The sequence below is a fragment of the Myotis lucifugus genome, unplaced genomic scaffold (genome assembly GCF_000147115.1).
Source record: "Myotis lucifugus unplaced genomic scaffold, Myoluc2.0 scaffold_488, whole genome shotgun sequence".
Lineage (NCBI taxonomy): Eukaryota > Metazoa > Chordata > Mammalia > Chiroptera > Vespertilionidae > Myotis > Myotis lucifugus.
Window position 1 is genome coordinate 415,062 of NW_005871536.1, and position 23,281 is coordinate 438,342.

The 23,281-nt window shown below is 40.4% G+C and overlaps 1 protein-coding gene and 1 pseudogene across 1 annotated transcript; both read left to right on the forward strand.

Moving 5' to 3' along the window:
• Window positions 1-3,089: 3,089 nt before the first annotated feature.
• LOC102429958 (cleavage stimulation factor subunit 2 tau variant) lies at window positions 3,090-7,170 on the forward strand. The gene has a single exon (XM_014445943.2). The coding sequence runs from the start codon at window positions 3,368-3,370 to the stop codon at window positions 5,372-5,374; it is 2,007 nt and encodes a 668-aa protein (XP_014301429.1). The 5' UTR covers window positions 3,090-3,367; the 3' UTR covers window positions 5,375-7,170.
• A 2,523-nt stretch (window positions 7,171-9,693) lies between these two features.
• LOC102430687 lies at window positions 9,694-10,104 on the forward strand (annotated as a pseudogene).
• Window positions 10,105-23,281: the final 13,177 nt, after the last annotated feature.

Here is a 23,281-nt window from a genome sequence, read left to right on the forward strand (position 1 = left end):
TGTTAAGCTACAAGGAAGTAACTGAAGGAGATTATCCTAAGTAAAGATTATGTAGCTTAAGCGTGATTGTTCATAGTTAAAGTGATTAATTACCCGCCTGGCACTTACTTAAGGGGTTTTATTCCCTTCCTTAGTCCTGTTAATCCCTAACTCCAGGAAAAAATCCCCACCTGGGGAAACAACCTTTCTCGGAGAGGTGACCTTGGTTAAAACACATAGCGCTAAGAAGGGGAGCAAACATATTAAGAACAGTATGCCATATACCCCAGGTCCCTTGAAACATATGCTGTGCAGATGTTTCTTCCCTGCAGCGACTGTGTCAAGCAGTAAGGATGGACCAGCCTCCAGCAAATAAATATCAAAAATATAAATCTTTGTTTTACTATGGTTGCAAATATCAAAAAATTTCTATAAGTGACACGGCACCAGAGTTAAGTTAGGGTTTTTCAAAATGCTGACACGCCGAGCTCAAAAGGTTTGCCATCACTGGTTTAGATCAATGATTCTTAAAGTGGGGTCCCCAGACCAATGGCATCAGCATCACTTGTGAACTTGTTAGGAAGGCAAATTCTCCATTCTCACCTCAGAAATACTGAGTCAGAACCAGGCAGGAGAGGTGAAGAGACCCAGCAATCTGATTAAGCCATGGCTCCAGGTGGTTCTGATGCCTGCTCTAGTGTGAGCCCCCCTGGGATATAAATAGCAGCAGCAAGTCAAGAAACTGCCAGAGAAGCAGTGCAATCTTTTTAAATCTTCATAATTTATTCCAATAGCCTATTACCATCCTCATGGTTACTACATTTAACATACACACAATTACACACATAATGGATGTCTAAGTTGTCCTCGACAGAATGTGTGTAAAAAAGCCATGGATACTCTCTAGAGAGATAGTATGGGAATAAGACAAATAGACTTGTTTAGTTTTCCCAAATGATATCTTTCTTAACTCCCTTCACCCCTGCTCCACCTCCAATGAAAGAATCAGGGGGAAAAACATTGATAGCAGTCACTATTCTATTTCTTTTGATGGAGCAGGAAGATTTTATTAGGTGATATACACTTTTATCACTTGCAGATATCAGTTATCATGAATAAATAGCTATGCCCAAGCCTGTTTTAAAGAAAAATTAAAACATTTAAAGGTAAATGAAGGCTTTGCCTTATTTGTGGCTAACCCTTCATATTCATTTCAGATCTATACATTAAACTGTATATGATATACACCTATGATACATAACACAGTTTTTGATGAAATTTAAAGTTTCATAATTCCTTCAAAAGGCATATGTGAGCCCTGCCATCATGGCTCAGTGGTTGAGGGTCGATCTATGAATCAGGAGGTCACGGTTTGATTCCTGGTCAGGGCACATACCCAGGTTGTGGGCTCAATCCTCAGTGCGGGGCGAGCAGGAGGCAGCCAATCAATGATTCTCTCTCATCATTGATGTTTCTATCTCTCTTTCCCTTTCCCTTCCTCTCTGAAATAAATCTTTTAAAAAAGGCATATGTGGAATAAAATGATTCCCTGTTTAGGAATTAAGTCTTAGGCTTTGGAGCAGTGCAGTTCATAGACATATAATCCACCTATGTAATTTAAATTTTCCTAATGAGCCACATTTTTTAAAAATATATTTTATTGATTTTTTTACAGAGAGGAAGGGAGAGAGATAGAGTTAGAAACATCGATGAGAGAGAAACAACGATCAGCTGCCTCCTGCACATCTCCTACTGGGGATGTGCCCTCAACCCAGGTACATGCCCTTGACCGGAATCAAACCTGGGACCTTTCAGTCTGCAGGCTGGCCGACGCTCTATCCACTGAGCCAAACCGGTTTCGGCTGAACCACATTTTAAAAACTGAAATAAGTGATATTAATGTTAAATCATATTTTGTTTAACCTTACATATTAAAATATCCCTTCAACATGTAAACAATATAAAGTTAATGAGATTTTACATTTCAAAATATTCTCTTCAAAATATTGCCTGTATTTTACACATATAGCACATCTCAGAGTGTTAAATTTTAACTGGATATACTTGATTTTTATTTAGATTAAATATAACTTATCATTGCAAAAGTAGATACTATACCTAAATTGTTTCAAACATACTAAAAAAATTTCCAGTAGCCTATGTTTCGGTTTTGATGTTTATATTAATAATAAATAAATTAAATTAAAAGTTCAATTTCTCAATCAAACTAGCCACATTGGAAGTACTCAAATAGCTACAGGTGGCTAGTGGCTACCGTAAGGGGCAGCGCAGCTCTGGAGCTATAATAGACCATACCTGTGTAGAAATTCTGGCTTTGCCATTTACTGGCTGCTCAGCAAATTACCTAGACCTCTACAAGCTTCAGTTTTGTTAAATGGGGGTGGGGGAAACACACACAAACACACACAAATATACACAATTTCTGCCAACAAAACTCGCAACAGACTGAAATCACTATAGTTTGCTCTTCGCTTCATAGTAGAGGTAAAATTATTGCATCAGTTTATAACAATCAGAACCAATATAAACGCCTACAATATACAAGTAAGAATTGCTCAATTTAATTCATACTCTGCAGCTGCAGCCATAAACGTTATTTATTATTCATCGTTAATATTATTATCGGTTAAAGAAAAAAATATTATGAATAGCTCGACTGCAGCCTGCATGCACAGAGAAAAACTTGCAAGGGCCGACCACCGAGCCACAGCGGTTAGCGGAGGGAGAGGATGGGGGCGGGGATGAAGCCGCGCACACTTTCGGCTTGTGTTTCTGGGAAGCTATTTTCCAAAAATATTTTCCTATTCCCTTTGTAGTTTAAGGAGCAAATCCGAAATGTGCTTAGAAACGATTACACTTTCCTGTAGCTGACAAGCAGAAACGGCTCTATGGAAACACCTGTTATCAGCATAAAGAAAAGGCAGCCCCACGCGGCTTTCGGTCGGCGGTTTCCCGCGCGGGCGAACGGAAGCCGGCGGGGCCCTTGACGTCAGGGAGGGGGCGCAGTCTCTTGTTGCCATGGTGAAGTCTCTGCGGCCATCTTTACTGTGGTTAATGCGCACCAAGCTTTTCCTGGCGAGGAACGGTGCCGCGACAGGAGTCTACGCAGTAAGAGACGAGAAAGGAATCGTGCGTCTACTCTAGGTAATAAGTCGCTGGCAGAGCCGCGTAGACGAGGGACAGAAAGCATCGGCTAGTTTAGAGGAACGTACAAGTGCAGATTCCGCGGGCGGGCGGAACGACTTCGGCGCCCTGGTGAGGTTTCTACCCGGAATTGAAGAGCCCCTTCCGTTGCTCAGCGGAAGTGTGGGTCGGAGAAGGACGACTCGCTGGGATCCCGCTCGCCGCTGCTTGCACGGCCGGAATCATGTCGAGTTTGTCGGTGAGAGACCCGGCCATGGATCGATCGCTGCGTTCCGTGTTCGTGGGGAACATTCCGTATGAGGCCACCGAGGAGCAGTTAAAGGACATTTTTTCGGAGGTTGGTTCCGTGGTCAGTTTCCGGCTCGTATACGATAGAGAGACGGGGAAACCCAAGGGTTATGGCTTCTGCGAGTACCAAGACCAGGAGACCGCGCTTAGTGCCATGCGGAACCTGAATGGGCGGGAGTTCAGCGGCCGGGCGCTGCGGGTGGACAATGCTGCCAGTGAAAAGAACAAGGAGGAGTTGAAGAGCTTGGGGCCTGCGGCGCCCATCATTGACTCCCCCTATGGGGACCCCATCGATCCGGAGGACGCCCCTGAGTCAATTACCCGAGCAGTCGCTAGTCTGCCCCCGGAGCAGATGTTTGAGCTGATGAAGCAGATGAAGCTCTGTGTCCAAAACAGCCACCAGGAAGCGCGAAACATGTTGCTTCAGAACCCGCAACTGGCTTATGCGCTGTTGCAGGCGCAAGTAGTGATGAGAATCATGGACCCAGAGATTGCTCTGAAAATTCTGCATCGCAAGATACACGTTACACCGCTGATCCCAGGCAAATCTCAGCCTGTGTCTGGCCCTGTCGCTGGTCCTGTTGCTGGACCTGTCGCCGGCCCCGTCGCTGGCCCCGTCTCTGGCCCTGGCCCTGGCCCTGGCCCTGGGCTCTGTCCAGGACCTAATGTGTTGCTGAACCAGCAAAACCCTCCAGCTCCTCAGCCCCAGCATTTGGCTAGAAGACCTGTGAAAGACATCCCTCCTCTGATGCAGACCCCTATCCAGGGTGGAATTCCGGCCCCGGGGCCCATGCCAGCTGCAGTTCCTGGACCTGGTTCTTTAACTCCTGGTGGAACTCTGCAGCCCCAAGTTGGAATGCCAGTGGTTGGTCCTGTGCCTTTGGAGCGGGGACAGATGCAGATGTCGGATCCTAGAGCTCCTATGCCACGTGGACCCATGACTGCTGGTGGACTACCTCCTCGAGGGTTGTTGGGAGATGCTCCAAATGACCCGCGTGGAGGGACTTTGCTTTCAGTCACTCACACTGGAGAAGTGGAGCCCAGGGGCTATCTTGGGCCACCTCATCAGGGCCCCCCCATGCACCATGCCCCTGGTCATGACGGCCGTGGCCCTTCCTCACATGAGATGAGGGGAGGGCCAATCACCGATCCCAGAATGCTAATTGGAGAGCCCAGAGGACCGATGATAGATCAAAGGGTTCTACCTCTGGATGGTAGAGGTAGTAGAGACTCTCGAGGGATGGAGACCCGAGCCATGGAAACTGAGGTCTTAGAGGCACGAGTGATGGAGAGAAGAGGAATGGAGACCTGTGCAATGGAAGCCAGAGGCATGGATGGAAGAGGAATGGAGATACGGGGCCCTGGCCCCGGTTCAAGAGGCCCTATGACCAGTGGAATCCAGGGTCCTGGTCCCATTAATATGGGGGCAGGTGGTCCACAGGGACCCAGGCAGGTCCCAAGCATTTCAGGGGTGGGAAATCCTGGAGCTGGCATGCAAGGAGCAGGCATGCAAGGACCAGGTATGCAGGGAGCAGGCATGCAAGGACCAGGTATGCAGGGAGCAGGCATGCAAGGACCAGGTATGCAGGGAGCAGGTATGCAGGGAGCAGGCATGCAGGGAGCAGGTATGCAGGGAGCAGGCATGCAGGGAGCAGGCATGCAGGGAGCAGGCATGCAGGGAGCAAGCATGCAGGGAGGAGGCATGCAAGGGGCAGGCATGCAGGGAACAGGCGTACAGGGGGCAAGCAAGCAAAGTGGAGGCCAGCCTAGCAGTTTTAGTCCTGGGCAGAGCCAAGTAACTCCACAGGATCAAGAAAAGGCAGCTTTGATCATGCAGGTTCTTCAACTGACTGCAGATCAAATTGCCATGCTGCCTCCTGAGCAAAGGCAGAGTATCCTGATTTTAAAGGAACAAATCCAGAAGTCTACTGGAGGTTCTTAAAATACTTCATAGTAATCCCAGAAAGTTTTTTTTTTCTTTTTCTTTTTCTTTTTTTTTTTTCTTTTTCTTCTTAGCATGGAGAATGGGTGCAAAAAGCTGACTACTGCATCCCCACAGTGAATGATAAGGGCAGAACCTAATCTCTTTTGTTGTTCTTGTTTTTTATTTTTTTTTCCCTGTTTTCCTTTTTATTTTTAATCAGGAGGGGGAGGAATGGGTCTGTTCACTTTAATTCACTGTAAATATACAAAAATAACTCTGAAAGGGATCTATACCAAATAAGACTACAAATAATATGCAGCAATGCTAAAAGTGTGTACAATGTGTTAACTTTTAAAAACAATATTAAATAAAACAATGTGAAATCTTTACAGAAGACGAAAAGATAACCTGTTAAAAAGATAATTTACCAAGATAGTTTAAGAGTTTTGGTTGTATAAGAAAACAAGTTTACCTCCAAAATATAAGATCCATTTTTTGGTAAGTCACTTAAAATACAAAAACCTATTTTGGGGGCAATAGAAAGTTGTGTTAAGTTAAGCATTCTTTCAGTGTTTTGGAATTATTTAGAAATGTTAGAGTTAACAGGATAAATTTAAACTTGTGGTATTGGGATTGTATTTTTCTAAAGCTGTGCTACCTGAATATCAAAGAATGCATCTGGTGTGATGTTTCATTTATCTCACCTTTCAGAGGCCAGTGATATTCTGGCCTGGCTTGAAAATGATATTTTACTGGGACAGTTCTAGGATTAAACAGGTTACTTAACTCTCCTCTGACGAGACTCAGTATATCTCTCCATACCTTCCTATGTCTCAGTAACCTTTGAGCCCTAAATCTAAATCTGAGTTATTCTCTCACATCCTTCCCTAAGATCAGTGTCTAGGGACCAGTTTATCTGAGTGAAGTATAGACCACATTGGGCTTTTCATAAATGGTAAAGGGCTTCCTTCATGCAGTAAAACTCTGCTTCTAGCTTTTATATGCAGATGCTTCCATCTGGTCAACCAGAAACAGGAATTAAAAATCTTAGTCTCAGCAATATTTAACGTACCTTTTAGTTTTCTTATATCAAAATCTATTTGTGTATCACCATCTTATCAAAATAATCCAATCCCAGGTAGGTAGGTAAAATCTTGTAGCCTGAGTTTTCTGCTTAGTGGTTATTAATCATTGCTTTTTATAAGGCATAAAGCCACTTAGTTCTAGTATAGGTACCACTGAGACATAGTTAAAAATCAGTAGAAAGGTGAAGCTTATCACATTTCCTTCAGAGCTACTACCTAATTTATTTTGAAGCCTTGAGAATGTGGACATATAAAGTATAGCATCGACTACTAGTGAACAGAAGTATAAACACCCAAATAACCAGGTGATCTTACTCTGGAGAAAAACCAACAAAAACTAATTCTAGTTACAGAGGGGGAAATGTCATTTAATACAAGGAGAGAACTGAGACTTGGAAATGGATTATTTTTCCTTTGCAAGGTGTATACATCTTAAATGGGTATAAAGTTTTCATCCATATGCTGTTTCCACTTACCCATTTTTTACTGTTGTTTATACTGTTACTTTTCCTGTGTATCCTATATGCTCCCCCTAGATTGGAGGAGATAACTCTACATGTGTGATAGTTCTGTACACTAATTCACAGAGTTGGCTAGGTCACTTTGAAATTATAGTTCCTTTAAAGCTTTCTTTGAAGGACTAAATGAAAACCATTAAATGTTATGTTCTTTGTTGTAATGTCTGCATTGTTTAATGAAGACTTAATAAAAAGAATGCACAATACCTGATGTTTATTTCTAATGACTGCATTGTTTAAGTGGTCTATTGAGATCCGCAGGGCCTGAACACTTTTTTTTTATTTTAATGAAAAAGAACTAAAATTGTAGGAATGAATGGGAATCCCTTTCTTAGATTTATTATCTATATTGTTCCACAACTGAAATAAATTCTGTGGTTGGTATCAGTAGCAACATCTTGGTGGATTCTCAGACATTAGACTTTCCTTTTATTTATGTTCCCCACAGAGAACTCTTCCCTGTATCCCAGGATCCCCTTATGGGTATCTTCATTACTGACAGCACTTTCATATTGCAATGCACTATGTTAAATTTTACCTTCTACCCCCTATTCCCACTTCTAATAGACCAGGAACTCTGAATGTAGACTGTCATTCATTTCTGTAGCAAAAATCGCAGGTGAGAACGAAGGACAAAACATTGTATCAGAGTCTTAGGGGGAAAAAAACTCCATTAAGAGCACATAAATTTTCACAAAAAGGGGAAAAAGGGATTTAGCTTGCACACAGACCAAATGAACTATAACCACTATTTGCATTAGAAAATAAGCCAGAAATAGATAATAGAAGCAATCTCCTTTACTTTGGTAAACCTAATAGGTTCTTCCTAATTTACTGCCTGGTTGTCCCCAGTATTAATGAATAGAGCCTTAATTCATTTTGATAGTGAAAAATACAAGCAGTGTGTGTCTGCTACTATTAGTTTTACTACATAATGGTTAGTTAGAACCCCTGACATCCTGCATTTCCCAAATTTGGATAGACTGCAAATGAAATCACAAATTCCTAATAGCAATAGTTGAACATAGTGGATGAAACACTGATTTGCAAATGCCTATTGAGCAGTATATGTTTCTTGGGAATAGGGAATTATCAGATTAATCATCTAGTACTTCCCCTCTTTTATTAGTAACATCAAAATGTGTTCTAATGTCTGCTGATATCTTTGGCTCAGGACTACTTATTTTGGGGTATCAGTGAGATATAAAGCAATGTGAGTCTCAGCTAAAGGCTGGCAAATTCAAGTGAGATCATATGTGACTTTTCAACTAGTCAGAATTCTAATTGCAGAAAAGAAAAAAAGAGAGAGAAAGCCCTTAATCACAGCTTGCAAAGCTTTTGTTTTTCCATGCTGTGATGGGACGTTAAGCACATGGAACCTAATTTCCTATGGGGTGTCAGGCTTTTTTCTTAGATCTGATGAAGTCTATGGATAATTATGTGCAACAACCTACTGTGGCAGAGAAACTGAACTATCAGTTACATCTCAGTCTTCTCACAAAAGAATATGTCAGCCTCTCAGTGCTTTACATTATCAGCTAATCTCTAGACAGACTTCTGGTTGGAGCTTTGCTTTTCTCACCAGTCCCTTGTCAAGAATGCTCAATAGTCAATCCCTAGCTGGCTTGGCTCAGTGAATAGTGTCGGCCTGCTGACTGAAGGGTTCCGGGTTCGATTCTGGTCAAGGGCACATGCCTGGCTTGTGGGCTCTATCTCCAGTAGGGGGCGTGCAGGAGGCAGCAAATCAATAATTCTCTCTCATCATTGATGTTTCTATCTCTCCCTTCCTCTGAAATCAATAAAAATAAATAAAAAAGAAACCTCGTTAGTCAAGAATGATTTATTTTAAGGAAATTATTTCTATTATATAGAAATATTAAATTTAATATTAAACGGTGTATTAGACAATATGCTAGTATATTTCATATATATTTTTTTAGGAGTAACTACTGCTTTTGTATTCTTTTTAAAAATTTATCTTTATTGTTTAAAGTATTACAGATGTCCGCCTCTTCCACATTGATCCCCTCCACCCCACTTCTGTCCCCTTGGTCATGGTCAAAGAAGGTTCACTGTGGCCCTGACTGGTTTGGCTCAGTGGATAGAGCGTTGGCCTGTGGACTGAAGGGTCCCAGGTTCGATTCCGGTCAAGGGCATGTGCCTTGGTTGCAGGCACATCCCCAGTGGGGAGTGTGCAGGAGGCAGCTGGTCGATGTTTCTCTCTCATCGATGTTTCTAGCTCTCTATCCCTCTCCCTTCCTCTCTGTAAAAAATCAATAAAATATATTTTTTTAAAAAAAGAAGGTTCACCGTGGACCTAGAGGTGTATGCTGAGACCCCAGGGAAAAAATCTCTACCTATCTGAGGTAAATAAAGGAGACAGACCCTCTATTAGAAACCATATGGAAAAATGAGAAAACAAACAAAAATCCTGTTCCTTCACAGATAATTTAATGAACATTAGGCTTAGTGGGACACCTAACAGAAAACACCATAGTTGACATTTCTGTTGTTTGGGGAAATCACCTGAGTTTGCATTTAGTCTATATGTGTGAACTTTTTTTTTTTTCCAGGGGTGGAGAGGAAACTATGTCAAATTGATTATAAATAATACATTTATACTCATTACACATTATCTCACGTCAAAAATTGTTTCAGCCAAGCTGTAAAAATTATCTCAGAAAACCTGAATTGTTTTGGCTACTTCTTCCTGCTCATCCCTGCCTCCGTGAGCTCCTTGCAAGTAACCAACCCCATCGCCATGTCTCAGGCCGAGTTTGACAAAGCTGCTGAGGAAGTTAAGCACCTCAAGAGCAAGCCAGCAGACGATGAGATGCTGTTCCTCTACAGCCGCTACAAACAAGCAACTGTGGGTGACATAGATAAAGAACAGCCCGGGATGATGGACCTCAAAGGCAGGGCCAAGTGGGGTGCATGGAATGAGCTGAAGGGAACTACCAGGGAAGATGCCATGAAAGCTTACATCAGCAAAGTAGAAGAACTAAAGCAAAAATACGGAATCTAGGGACTGGATTTGGCTGCCAGCCACACTTTTCATCTAAATTGGTAATCATGCCTTGTTTCTCTAATACCATGGATGAAGTGAAATAATGAAATTAACCCTCTTCCTGAACACTGTCCAGGGTATGGCTCTAAGAGATTAAGGAGCTGAAATAAATGGTTACTCGCCTTGCTGAGTAGTTTTTATCTATAGATCAATTTTAAAAAAACTGCATTTGTTACTTTAAGAAACAAAAACAAACCTTAATTGTTTTCCAATCCACAAATCTTATCATCATCTTGCTAAACTATATTACTATCCCGTCAAGAATGTTAACTGACTTCATACTGGGGTACTACACTTCCCTTTGTAAATGTCTCTCTCCATGATCCTGAAATATTTCCTAGATAACCTCACATATCTTATCATTTAGTAGACAAACAGCAGAACTCCCAAAACCATCTACTTAGCATAATGCCTCCTTGAGAAGTAAATCCTCAATAGAATTCTGCTGCTAAATACTTTTTTAACCTTACCTTATCTAAATATCCCTATACTCCAAAAAGAAGGAACTGGTATAACAGGAGCAGTTAACAGTATCTGCCCAGCATTTGTTCTGTTATTTTCAGTAGATTTATTGGAAATGGTAAAAAACTCTATACTGCAATTTCTGCCTTAAAACTTTGTATTTGAACCTGATCCTAATTAAGGGTACAGATTAACCAAATCAACATTTGTAAATTAAGCAAAATAGGATTTTCTTCCCATTAGAAAAATTTTAGTGATTAAACGTTTCTAGCAAACAATTTGTATCCAATCAAGGCCTTTCAAATGGTGATGTTAATGCCTCATTGTGAGGCTGTGAAGATGACCTTAGAACATGGGAAACTCTCATTGTCACGTGTATTCAGACGCTTGTATTCTAGTTCTTAATTTGGATCATTGTTTGTATAGAGGGGAAACAAAACTTGCTTAATTAGAATATTTTGTGAAGCGGAAGTGAGATGATTTATAGAATCATTGATTGATGGGGATTTTGTTGTCACTGTTTTCAGATAAACTCAATTTAGCAATTTCCTCCCTAGTGAGTGCTTCTGCTGGGATATGCAAAATACTTGAGCCTTGACGAATAATAGCCTTGGTCTGAAAAGGGTGTTAAAACTGCCCCTCCTGATGAATAGAGCTGGATAATCTTGGGGAGTGGAGAAAAGAGGCTTTTCTTTATCTCCTGTCCAATCTCTTTCACCCACCCAGCCTTGCTCACAAGGAGAGGGAAGATGGAGGAGCTGGCCAATGACATAGCCAGAGCCAGCCAGGGCAGAGTTGTGAAAGTGACCTCCTATCAGGGCCAACACTGCTGAAGTTTTGCAAATTATCAGGGCTGGACAGTGGTGGTTCTGCACAAATGTACTCTTCAGGGGAGAGAGGGAAAAAGGGGGCGGAGGGGGAGACAGCTTAAATTTTTTCCCACTAAATCACCTAAAACCACAGACCTGACCCAAATACATAATCATGGCTGCCACCTCAAGCAAGTAGCACCCTCTCCCACTCATCTTCAGGCACCAGTGTGTCTTTTGGGTGTTACCTGCCATAACACTAAAGCAGTAATGGCGAACCTATGACACGCGTGTCAGAGGTGACACGCGAACTCATTTTTTTGGTTGATTTTCCTTTGTTAAATGGCATTTAAATATATAAAATAAATATCAAAAATATAAATCTTTGTTTTACTATGGTTGCAAAGATAAAAAAATTTCTCTATGTGACACGGCACCAGAGTTAAGTTAGGGTTTTTCAAAATGCTGACACGCCGAGCTCAAAAGGTTTGCCATCACTGCACTAGAGGCTTTTGTTTTGATAACGAGAGGGGGAAAAATCACTTGCATTGATATAGACATAAATTATAATTGTTTAAAACATTTTTACTCTAAAAGGCATTTTTATTTACACAGTGATCAAATGTTTTGAATTGCTGGAAGAAGCCTATCATAGTGGAATTCTGACATTAGCCACAAGCTTGGGGGAATCAGGGAGATACGTGCTTTTGAGAGAGGGGGGTGGTAGCAAGGGTATTTCCAGTGCTCCAGAACTAATACAGTTTCAAAGATAAGGTCTGTGACCTCTTCTGGAAGGCTGGGTCACAGTTAACATGTAAAAAGCATTTAGCAAGAACCTACTGAATGCCAGGTACTTGACATACATCATCTTGAATTTCACTGATGTCTAGAAGCACTATGAAGAAATATGCTCATAGAAGTTTAGTCTGCCCTGAGCCACCTAGCTTGTAGGATGTAGAAGCACCATCAAATCTGTTTGTCTGACTCCCAAGTCCTTACTCTCCTGCTTTAAGAAGGAGACAGTAGAACAGTTCCATACTGAGGACGGGTGTGAAGGAACATCAGGCATCATTTCCACTGAGTGAGGAAGTTCATCACGGGTCTATAGAGAGGTGATGTGTAGGCAACAGTGAAAGATGTATAAAATCAGTCTTTTGTCCTTAAAATGTTCTTTTTCTTCCATGAACCAACTAAATGGAGGACATGGTCGACTAGAGAGAAAAAGACAACACACTTGAAATATTTATATGGAATAACAATAGATTATAAGAATTCTATAGGATCCTCTCCCTAGCAAATGTGGCTCAGTGACCTGGAGCCTCATCCTGTACACCAAAAGGTGGCAGGTTTAATTCCCCATCAGAGCACATAGGTTTTGGGTCCCATCCCCGGTACAGGTAGGGGTGCATTTTGGAGGCAACAGATCGGTCTTTCTCTTTCTTCTCTTTTTTTTTCCTCTCTCTCTCTCAAATCAATTTTTTAAAAATCTATAAAAGTAAATATGTTGTTCTGTATAATTCTGGTTAACAGCTAATTTAAATGATCATGTGACCTATTTTTCTTGCGACCTATTTTTGCATTTGTATTAATATATAATATATTATAAAATTTAGCCATTTTAAGTATATGATTCAGTGGTTTTTAGCATATTCAGAGTTGTGCACCATTAATACAACCTAAATTTAGAACATATTCATCACCCACAAAAGAAACCCTGTACTCATTAGCATTTACTCCCCACTCTCTTCCCTCCCCATTTGGCCCTAGGCAACCACTGATCTGCTTTCTGTCCCTATAGATATTATGGATATTCCATATAAGGTGAATAATATTTGTGTGTGTGTGTGTGTGTGTGTGTGTGTGTGTGTGTGAATAGCTTCTTTCACTTAGCATGTTTTTTACGATTCATATACTGCAGGATTTTATTCCTCTGTATTGCCAAATAATATTCCATTGTATGGATATAGAACTTTATCCATTCACTAGTTGATGGATATTTGTATTATTTCACTTTTTGGCTATTATGAATGGTGCTATTAACATCTGTGTGCAAGATTTTGTGTGCCTTTATGTTTCATTTCTCTTGGACATATACCTAGGAGAGGAATTGCATATGATAACTCTATGTTCACCTTTAGAAGAACTATTTCCCAAAGTGACTGCACCATTTCACATTCCCATAACAATAAATGAGGGTCCAGTTTCTCCATATCTTTGTCAATTTCTTGTTAACTTCTTCTTGATTATATCCGTGTGTGTGTGTGTGTGTGTGTGTGTGTGTGTGTGTGTGTGTGTGTGTGTGTGAGAACTGGTATCTCCTTGTGCTTTTGATTTGCATTTCCTTGGTGGCTGATGCTATTCAGCATCTTTGCATATGCTTATTGGCATTTTGTATATCTTCTTTGAAGAAATGTCTGTTCCCTGTGATCTACTTATTGTAAATAACATGGTTTGTGAATTCAAAGTTTCTAAGCAGATAATCAGATGACAAAGTCTCTAAAACATGAAAGAAATTTGTTCTTTTGTGATATAAGAACTGACCTGAACTAAGAGGAGTCGATTGCAGTCATAGAAGTGAGGGTTTTCAAATATATTCTAATACCCTTTGGAAATAGAAGGTAATACTTTTCATGATATATATATATATATATATATATATATATATATATATATATATATATATATATATCTCATGAAACCAACCAGTGGGGTTCAGGACACTCTTCCCCAAAATATGGTACCTTGGCATACTGAATACTTTAAGCTGAAGAAGTTTGGGGGAAATAAAATAGCAGAAGCTATTTTATGTCTCCTGTCCATCTCCCCTGAAACAGAAAGGAACATTCTTATCTTTGAAGATAAAGGAATGCCCCAAAGAATCTTGGTAAACAGGTGTTGCTAAATTTTCCCAGTTCACTATAATTACCCTACACTCCGTAACCTATGATAGTCCTCCCCCATTGTGCCCTCTTCATCAAACAGAATAGACATACGCAGGCCTGTTTCCTCAGGTCTTCCTTTCCTTGTGAAGGCCCCTGTGTGGTGCAAAATTTACATGAAATAAATTTGGTTATGCTTTCTTCCCATTCATCTGCCTTTGTCAGTTTAATTTTCAGACTCAGCCAGGGAGCCTAGGAGAGTCCAGGAAAACTGTTTTCTCCCCTATGCTCTGAAGACATTAGTTGAACCTGAAGGGAAAAGAGGGTGCTTCTCCAGGGAAGAAAGGCAGTGTTGTAATAAAGAGCTCAGTCTGCCAGTGTTCAAATTCTGACTCTAGTAGTACTACCGGTGGGACCCATTTCTAGGTTTCACTTTCACAGTCTGTACACTGAGCCAACTATCTCCTAGGGTAATGGACAGCATTGTTTGATAATGCACTTTGCACCACGTTGATACATAATAAGCTCTCGATATGTGATATGTACTAGATATTGCTATTATTCCTTAGAAAATAAAGCTGTGGCCCTAGCTGGTTTGGCTCAGTAGATAGAGTGTCGGTCTGCGGACTGAAGGGTCCCAGGTTTGGTTCTGGCCAAGGACACATGCCCGGGTTGCAGGTTTGATCCCCAGTAGGGGGCATGCAGGAGGTAGCTGATCAAGGATTCTCTCTCACCATTGATGTTTCTATCTCTCCCTCTCCCTTCCTCTCTAAAATCAATAAAATAAAATAAAAATAAAGTAAAACTGTGGAAATAGAAGCCATAAGAGCAATACGAAAACATGAGCCAGCTGTTTATTGCTCTGTGCAAGCTGAAAGAAAGAGAGAAATAGAGGATGATTAGAATCAGCTCAGCTACGAGGACCTGCACCTCGTAGGAAAGAAAGAACCTCCAAGAGAAGTCAGTTACCAGAGAAGGAGGTGTTTTAAGATAGAATCTGTAAGGAGAGCATAGATTTAGGCAGGGAAAGAAAACTGCTACCTCCTTTACCACTCTTCTTATATATCCTTATGTAGTAAAGCTGCATTTTGTACAAGAAGAAATATAATACAAAGTTCACAATGGTGAAGGCAATCTTCTGCTGAAAAAAACTCTCTAACGGCTGATTCTGTTTGACCCAAGAGATTGCAAACTCCCTAAGTCCTCTGAAATGGTATCAAAGTTTTATCTAGCTTGAACTTTTATGGCTTGTATATTTCAATTTCTGATAGCTTTATCTAGTACAATAGAGGACAGATTTTCAAAACGTGTTTCCTTTTATCTAAAGCAAACTTTAATAACCATATAAAAAAGATTTGTACGATTTGTTGTGATGTTATATATAGGACCCAAGTATCTTAAATGTTTGTTTTATGAAATATTCATGCACAGCTTAGCCCTTCATGCTTTCAAAGATGGTACACACCAAGCTAGAGTATCAACTAAAAGTTTCAGAATAAATGCACCAAAATATTATGATTTAATTAATCCTCATATAGTATTTTGTGTTTTACACATATCTAGTGTTTCTGGGTCTGCCTTAAGAAAATTACTACAATATTGAATTACACTGAAATTTAAAGTTACAGAATTTTTTTGGGGGGGGGGCGTGGAATGCAAGCTTTATGCAGGAACTCAATGAGTAGCATTTTTAAAATGTTTTTATTGATTTCAGAGAGAGGAAGTTGAGAGAGAGATAGAAGCATCAATAAGGAGAGAAAATCATCAATTGGCTGCCTACCAGGGATCAAGTTGGCAATCTAGGCATGTCCCTGATCGGGAATCATACCATGACCTCCTGATTCATGGGTCGATGCTCAACCACTGAGCCATACCAGCCAGGCAATGAGTATCATTTTTTTACATTCACTTGATATTAATTTAGCTAACACCTTTTGGTTTTTATAAAGAGATTTATGTAAAACTACTCATCATGTTTTGGAGAGTATTTACTTATGACTACTGTATTTCTGCTCAAAATTTTACTTATAAAATATAAAAGCAAAATAGGTAATTTTCCATTTTGTAAACCGGTTACTACAAAATTGATTTAAATAGAATATTCTATATCCATGCTTTCAATATGGCAGCCACTAACTACATGTGGCTATTGAAAACAAATTGTGGCTAAATTTTAAGATCTATTCACTTTTATTTAATTAATTAATTGATTAGCTGCCATATGTGGCTAGTAGCTAATATATTGGGTAGCACATAGAGAATAGGAGTTATTTTATGGCTGGATGTCACTTGAGGTCCTGGTTCAAAAATCATAGGTGAATCAACTGACTAGTTATTTCCATCACTAATTTGCAGTATTAACAGAATCATTAAAACTCCCAGTCCAGTGCTAGTGCCCATGTACTTAAAGAAATGTACCACTTCATTTTTAATAGATTCTTGTACAATATGTAGTACTCAGAAGACAAGAACTACAAGTGTAACTACCTCATTGTATTCATTTATTTTTTTAGTGAGCACTTATCTAATGCCCACCACGTGCCAGACAATAACGATTCAGAACAACTGGAAAGGACCCTGCCACCATTAACTGCTCATTTGTTCAGTGTCTACTTCGTCCCAGGTATTCTGAGCACTGCTTTGCTCTGGAGGAGGGTAGACAGTCCAGAGAGGAGAACCCCCAATAGGAGGCAGTGCAGAGTACTCCAGCACTACCGTGCTGTAGCAGCACAAGTAAAGCATCTGAATCTGTAAGCGATTAGAGGAGTTTTCTGGAACAGAACTTGGTTTTGAAGACCAAGAGGAGTTAGTGAAGAGCCATTCTGGGCAGAGGGTTTGTATGAGCCAAGACCTTGGAATGAACCTGCAACCCAGGAACATGCCCTAGCATAGTGTTTCACAGAGCTAAGAAAATTGTTTGGTTTGGTGAGGAGGCGAGTATGAAGTAGTAGGAGATAAGGCAGGGCCTAGATTCTCAGTGCTTTGAGAGAGATGTTTAAGAATTTGATCTTTGTGCTGAAAGATTTAGGGATAAACTCAAGGGCTTTAGGGAGGGAAGTGGAAAAAAAGGAAATACATTTGAGAAAGATTTTTCAAAAAGAGACCAATTATGTTAAAAAAAATTACAGGAATCCAGGTGGAAAATACCTTTGAGGCTCAAAATAATTCACAAGTGAGATCTTCATGAGAACTAATAGAGAATGGCTTTTGTTTGTTTGTTTTATTGATTGATTGATTTTTTTTTGAGAGAGAGATATCAATTTGTTGTTCCACTTATGTATGCATTCATTGCTTGCTTCTTGTAGTGCCCTGATCAAGGATTGAACCCACAACCCTGACATAGCGGGATGACAGTCTAACCAACTGAGCTACCCAGCCAGGGCTTGTTTTTATGAGAGTCAGACATTTAGCAATGCTAGCCAGTAGGAAAAAGACAAGAAAAAATAAAGACAAAATCGATAGGTCACTGCTTAGGCACTCTGCCTGTAAAACAGGGCCTTGTGCAGAGACTACTGACTCAGAACTGCACATAAAATATACTTACAACTTAATAAGATAGATTTTCACAGATATACAGCAATAAAACACTTTTTTGTTTTTTGTTAATCCTCTCCTGAAGATATTTTTTTCCATTCGTTTTTAGAGAGAGTGAAGGAGGGAGGGAGAAATATCAATGTGAGAGAGACAGACAGATTGGTTGTCTCCCACACATACCTCAACCAGGACTAAGGATCGAACCTGCAACCCAGATATATGCCCTTTACTGGAATCGAACCTGTGACTCTTTGGTCTGTGGGCCGATATTCTAACCACTGAGAGAACTGGCCAGGGCAGAAGAAAGACATTTGTAAGAAACAATAGTTGAATATGAGGGAAGACTAAGATCTGAATATCAGAAACCTTATCTTCAGCATTGTAATTCCAAAATCTAGAGTAATAGCTGGCTTAATACCATGTGCTCAATAAATACTTGTTAATATTCATAAATACCAATAAGTGAATTGTATCATAAAAATCAGGCAGAAGAATTAGGAGAATATTTAGATTACTAGTTCACCACACTCATCCCACAAATCATGAGTACATTTTATTCCAAGACAATGACCGTGGTCACCCTGCGGCTCCTGAGCAGTGTGAAACATCTCATCTAGTCACTGTATTGGACCTGACCATGCTAGACACACCTAGATCCATTTTCTGGAGCTCTAAGGCTCTTGTGTCTGCCGCTTGAATAAGCTGCCTCCAAACAAGACATTTATCCATTATATGGCCTCTTTTCTGGTGAATGTGAAACAAATACAATCCATGAAACCCTTTTCTTATGCAATGTCACCTCTTCCTAGAAAACAAAGCAATCTGTGTAACAACCTGGGCCTCATCCCCAGAGATCCAAATTCTAGTAGATTTAGGATGGAGATGGTGGTGGTGGTGTGTCCTAAGAGTTTTTCCACTTTGATTGATTTAATCTATTTTTTTAAAAATATATTTTATTGATTTTCCACAGAGAGGAAGGGAGAGAGATAGTTAGAAACATCGATGAGAGAGAAACATCGATCAGCTGCCTTCTGCACACTCCCTACTGGGGATGTGCCCGCAGCTAAGGTACATGCCCCTGACTGGAATCGAACCTGGGACTCTTCAGTCCGCAGGCTGACGCTCTATCCACTGAGCCAAACCGGTTTTGGCTAATCTATTTTTCTTTAAATATATATTTTATTGACATTTGACAATTCAAAATGTGTGAATGCCACACATGTAATTATTCCCTCAATTGAATGGTGAAATGTACATATAATCTACTTGCTTTTGCCAGAAGCCTTCCCAGGCCCTCCCTATCAGTGGCTTCTCATGCCAGTTGCTGGCAGAGCATCAGAAGGTCAAGATCAGCATGTGAAGCTGGCTGCATAGGTGTTGCCCTTTATATTCGCTAGGTTGTTCTTAAGCCAAATTTGAGAACATGCTGAGAAAGCAAGACCCATTTCTTCATGAATGCACTCAGCTCTTTGTTTTCGAATGAGTGTCTTAGCAAATTGTTATCGCTAACTGTGCCAGCAGTGAGCACAAAAGCCCTCTCCCTGATCTTTAATTCTCTCTACTTTCTTCTTTAGTCAACTCACAAGGAAGGCCATAACATTTGCCCAGACCTTATGATGCAAGATTAAAAAAAAAAAACTCATATCAGAGAGTTTGATCATGATACAGAAATATGGGATATTCTTTATCCTTTGCTCACCTACAGTCCTGCCCAATTTCCTCTTTTTCCAATTGGCAAGTTAGGGCTTTATTAAAGATATATTTAACATACACATAAATATTGAGGTCATTTTCCTAGGCTGTTATCAAAAGCTAGCGACTCTCTGAGAATAAATAGATGATGAGATCCCGGGTTCTGCCCCAATGACTGGCATTATCTAGGGACACTGCAGCAACTGAGTCTAATTACAGGCGGGGTGGGGACTTCTGCAAGCAGAGAGAAGTACAGTTCCTGCCATATGAGTCTAAGCTGTTGCTTTCTCAGAGCCACTGGTGAGTGTATTGATTAAGGTACAAAATCCTCAGAGTTCTGTTGTGGCACACTGGTTCCTGAAAATGCACTCTACCCTTCTAAAAATAAAATAAAATAAAAATGCCAAAACCATTACACACCGCATTTGTAAAGAAGGGGCAGTTGAATAATATATTCTTCCCCAAAGCACTTCCACTTAAAAATCTAAAAAATGTCTTGAGAGCTATAATCAGCGGGAATACCTGCAAATATTCATCAAATAAATAAAATGCACAATAATGTGCATAACAACCAGCAATCCAGATGCCTAGCAACAGTAAGGTAGATTCATCATGGTGGATTCATTTAATGCTGCGGTTCTCAACCTGTGGGTCGCGACCCCTTTGGCGGTCGAACGACCCTTTCACAGGGGTCGCCTAAGACCACCCTGCATATCAGATATTTCCATTACGATTCATAACAGTAGCAACATTACAGTTATGAAGTAGCAACGAAAATAATTTTATGGTTGGGTCACAATGTGAGGAATTGTATTTAAAGGGCCAGAAGGTTGAGAACCACTGATTTAATGGAATTGTAGACAGCAGCAATGAAAGAAATACAACCAGGTGCAACCACATACCTGTCAGGGACATAATGAGCCAAAGAGGCCAGGCATAAAAACTCATGTCTGTGGGCAAAAAAAGGGGCCACATACTAAACCTGGAAAGCTCCGGGGAGGCCTGAGCCTGAGTGGTGGGCCTTACTAACTCAGAGACCTAAAGGAGCCACATAGGATGGTCTGAAATTAGAACTTCCTAACTGAAAGCCAGTCATGGCAGGTGGTCATGTCCTAGGCTGGTATCTTCCTTGGCAAAGGTCAATCTTTACCTTAACTGAGACTGTCTATAGTCTTTGTGCTTCCAAGATAATACCTTTGGAATGTCAGAGTAATCCCCCTTTTCCAGATCCCTCAGGGCACAATCTTCCACCAGCGAGGGAGGGAGACCACAGAGCCCCCTCATTGTTATCTTGTTCTTCTGCTCACCATCGCTATGTGCTGCAGATGTTAATTGTTAACTATCCTGTACCCCGCTATGTAAAAGAAGTATATGTCTGTTTGGTTTACTTTTTATCCAACCTTTGTTGAGTTCTAAGCTTTGCTTTCTCCCACCTCCCTAATCTATCACAGTGGATTTCATGTAACCAACCCCCTTACATCTTCCCCTTTGATTCTGATATATAAAATAAGAGGCAAAACTGCCATTTTTCAGAGCATTTTCTCAATCCCTTGAGATTTTGCTTCCCAGCAATTGTTGTCAGTTTGGCTCAAATAAACTCAATTCTGTATAGGTTTGGATGTTTCTCACGTTGACATACTGAATTATTCCATTTCAAGAATAGGACAATATAATCTATGGTAGAAGGAGTTGGAATAGTGGCTACTTCTGAGAAGAAAGGGAGAGATAATTATTGGGAAGGGGCACATAAAAGGCTTTGAGAGCTTAAAGTTACACAGGTGAGTTCACTTGGAGATATATATATATATATATATATATATATATATATATATAGTTAATCCTCATCTGAGAAGAGGGAGAAGGGGAGAGAGAGAGAGGGAGGGAGGGAGGGAGAGAGAGAGAGAGAGAGAGAGAGATCTCACAATCAGAAGGAACCTGCAATCTGGGTATGTGCCCTGACTGGGAATCGAACCAGTAACCTTTCGGTGCACAAGATGGTGCTCAACCAACTGATTCACTGTGGCCAGGTTCACTTTATAATATTTAATTGAGCTGCAGGCTTATGATTTGTGTACTTTCCAGCATTTTATATCTTAATAAAAAAGTTTTAAATTGCTTTGAAGCTCATTTATTTTAGAATGATTATTTAATTACATTTGCCTTGAATCAATGTCAGGAGATAAGAAAAAGAGAATAGACAATTTAGATTAATGAGACACCTGCTATTACTTTAAAATAGTTGTTGTCACATAAATCTCTTCAGTAAACTGTTTCTGGCTCAGTTGTGACCACCGTAAACAGAGCAAGAGTGTCAGCCAGGAAAAAATCAGTTTTTAAACATTTTTACATTTAGCAACCTTATGTTTTTAGCAGATAACACAGTTCAAGAGGGGAAATGGAGGTAGAATCCTTTTCAGAATAAGAGTCTGTTGTAGCGTCTTTTCCTTACTTTACTCAGGTGCTTAGAGGGCAGGGTTGGGGGGCAATGTTGAATTGAAATGTTTTTTATTTTTGTTCATTAATAACTTTTTGGAACTTTGAGTGACATATAATGGCTTAAATGAGGATTTACAATGCTCATAAAATTTAGGCAAAGGGTTCTTTGGTCTTTTTGGGAGGTTCAGAATGAGTCACCCCAAGATGTGCTTCTGTGGTGTGCAAATTATTTTGAGCAAAAGGCAAACTGAGCTGCAGGTTCAAATGAAACGTCTGCCCCTCCCTAAACTACCTAGAACTTGAATTTGGGACCTTGCCTATAATGAAAGTTTGTCAGAGATAACCTCTTTTTACCAATCTATAAGGCAGGGCAAACTTCTATTTACTAAGCATCTGCTCTTCTTAGCATCCAGAAATGACCCTTTAAAGTCCCCAAGGCACCCTACCTCATCCCTGGCTCAGGATGTCTTATATATCCACGTTCGCTTTCTCTCTCTGAACCTCCTGTGCATGTGGGGTCTCTGACTCTCACATGTATCTGGGGTTCCAATACATATTTATGCATTGAATTTGGTTATTTTCCCTTGCTAATCTGTCTCATGTCGATTTGATTATTAGACCAACCAGAAGAACCTTGAAGGTAGAGGAAAGTTGTCCCTCACCCACAGTTTCTTTGCTTGGGCTGAACCAGGGCTTCCAACAGAATTTTCTGCAACGATGGGAATGTTCCTCTGTGATGATATGACATCCACTAGCCACATACATGGGTTATTGGTTACTTGAAATGTGCCTAGTGCAACTAAGGAAATTAGTTTTTGCTTTAATATAATTTTAATTAATTTAAATATAAATACAAATGGCCCACATGTGTCTAGTTGCTACTCTATTGGATAAAGTCCAAGCCTTGGTAACTGTCTGGTCCTACATTCCAAGTCAGTAACCCTTTCTGAAATGATAAAAGTATGTTGAAATGACTGGAGCAAAACAAGGATTTACTGGGAAGATTGTAGAGAAGATAGGAAGGTAGCCCTAGCCAGTTTGGCTCAGTGGAGAGAGAGCGTTGGCCTGAGGACTGAAGGGTCCTGGGTTTGATTCCGGTCAAGGGCGTGTACCTCAGTTGCAGGCTCCTCCCTGGCCGGGGCTCTGCAGGAGGCAACCAATCAATATGTTTCTTTCACATTGATATTTCTCTCTCTTCCCCCCTCTCTCTCTAAGAACAAACAAACAAACAAACAAACAAATAAACAAACAAACAAAAAACCCAAGATAAGGATTAAGAAAAAGAGACAAGAAGGTAGGTGTGGTTTATTGACTTGCACTGTAACCAAAAGGAAATGGATTTCTCTGGAAAACTTGTTGAAGAACTATAGAGCCTCAAAAATCTTTCGGAATATTAAATGGGGCCTCAGAAAAAATGCACACACAACTTTTAACAGTTAATGT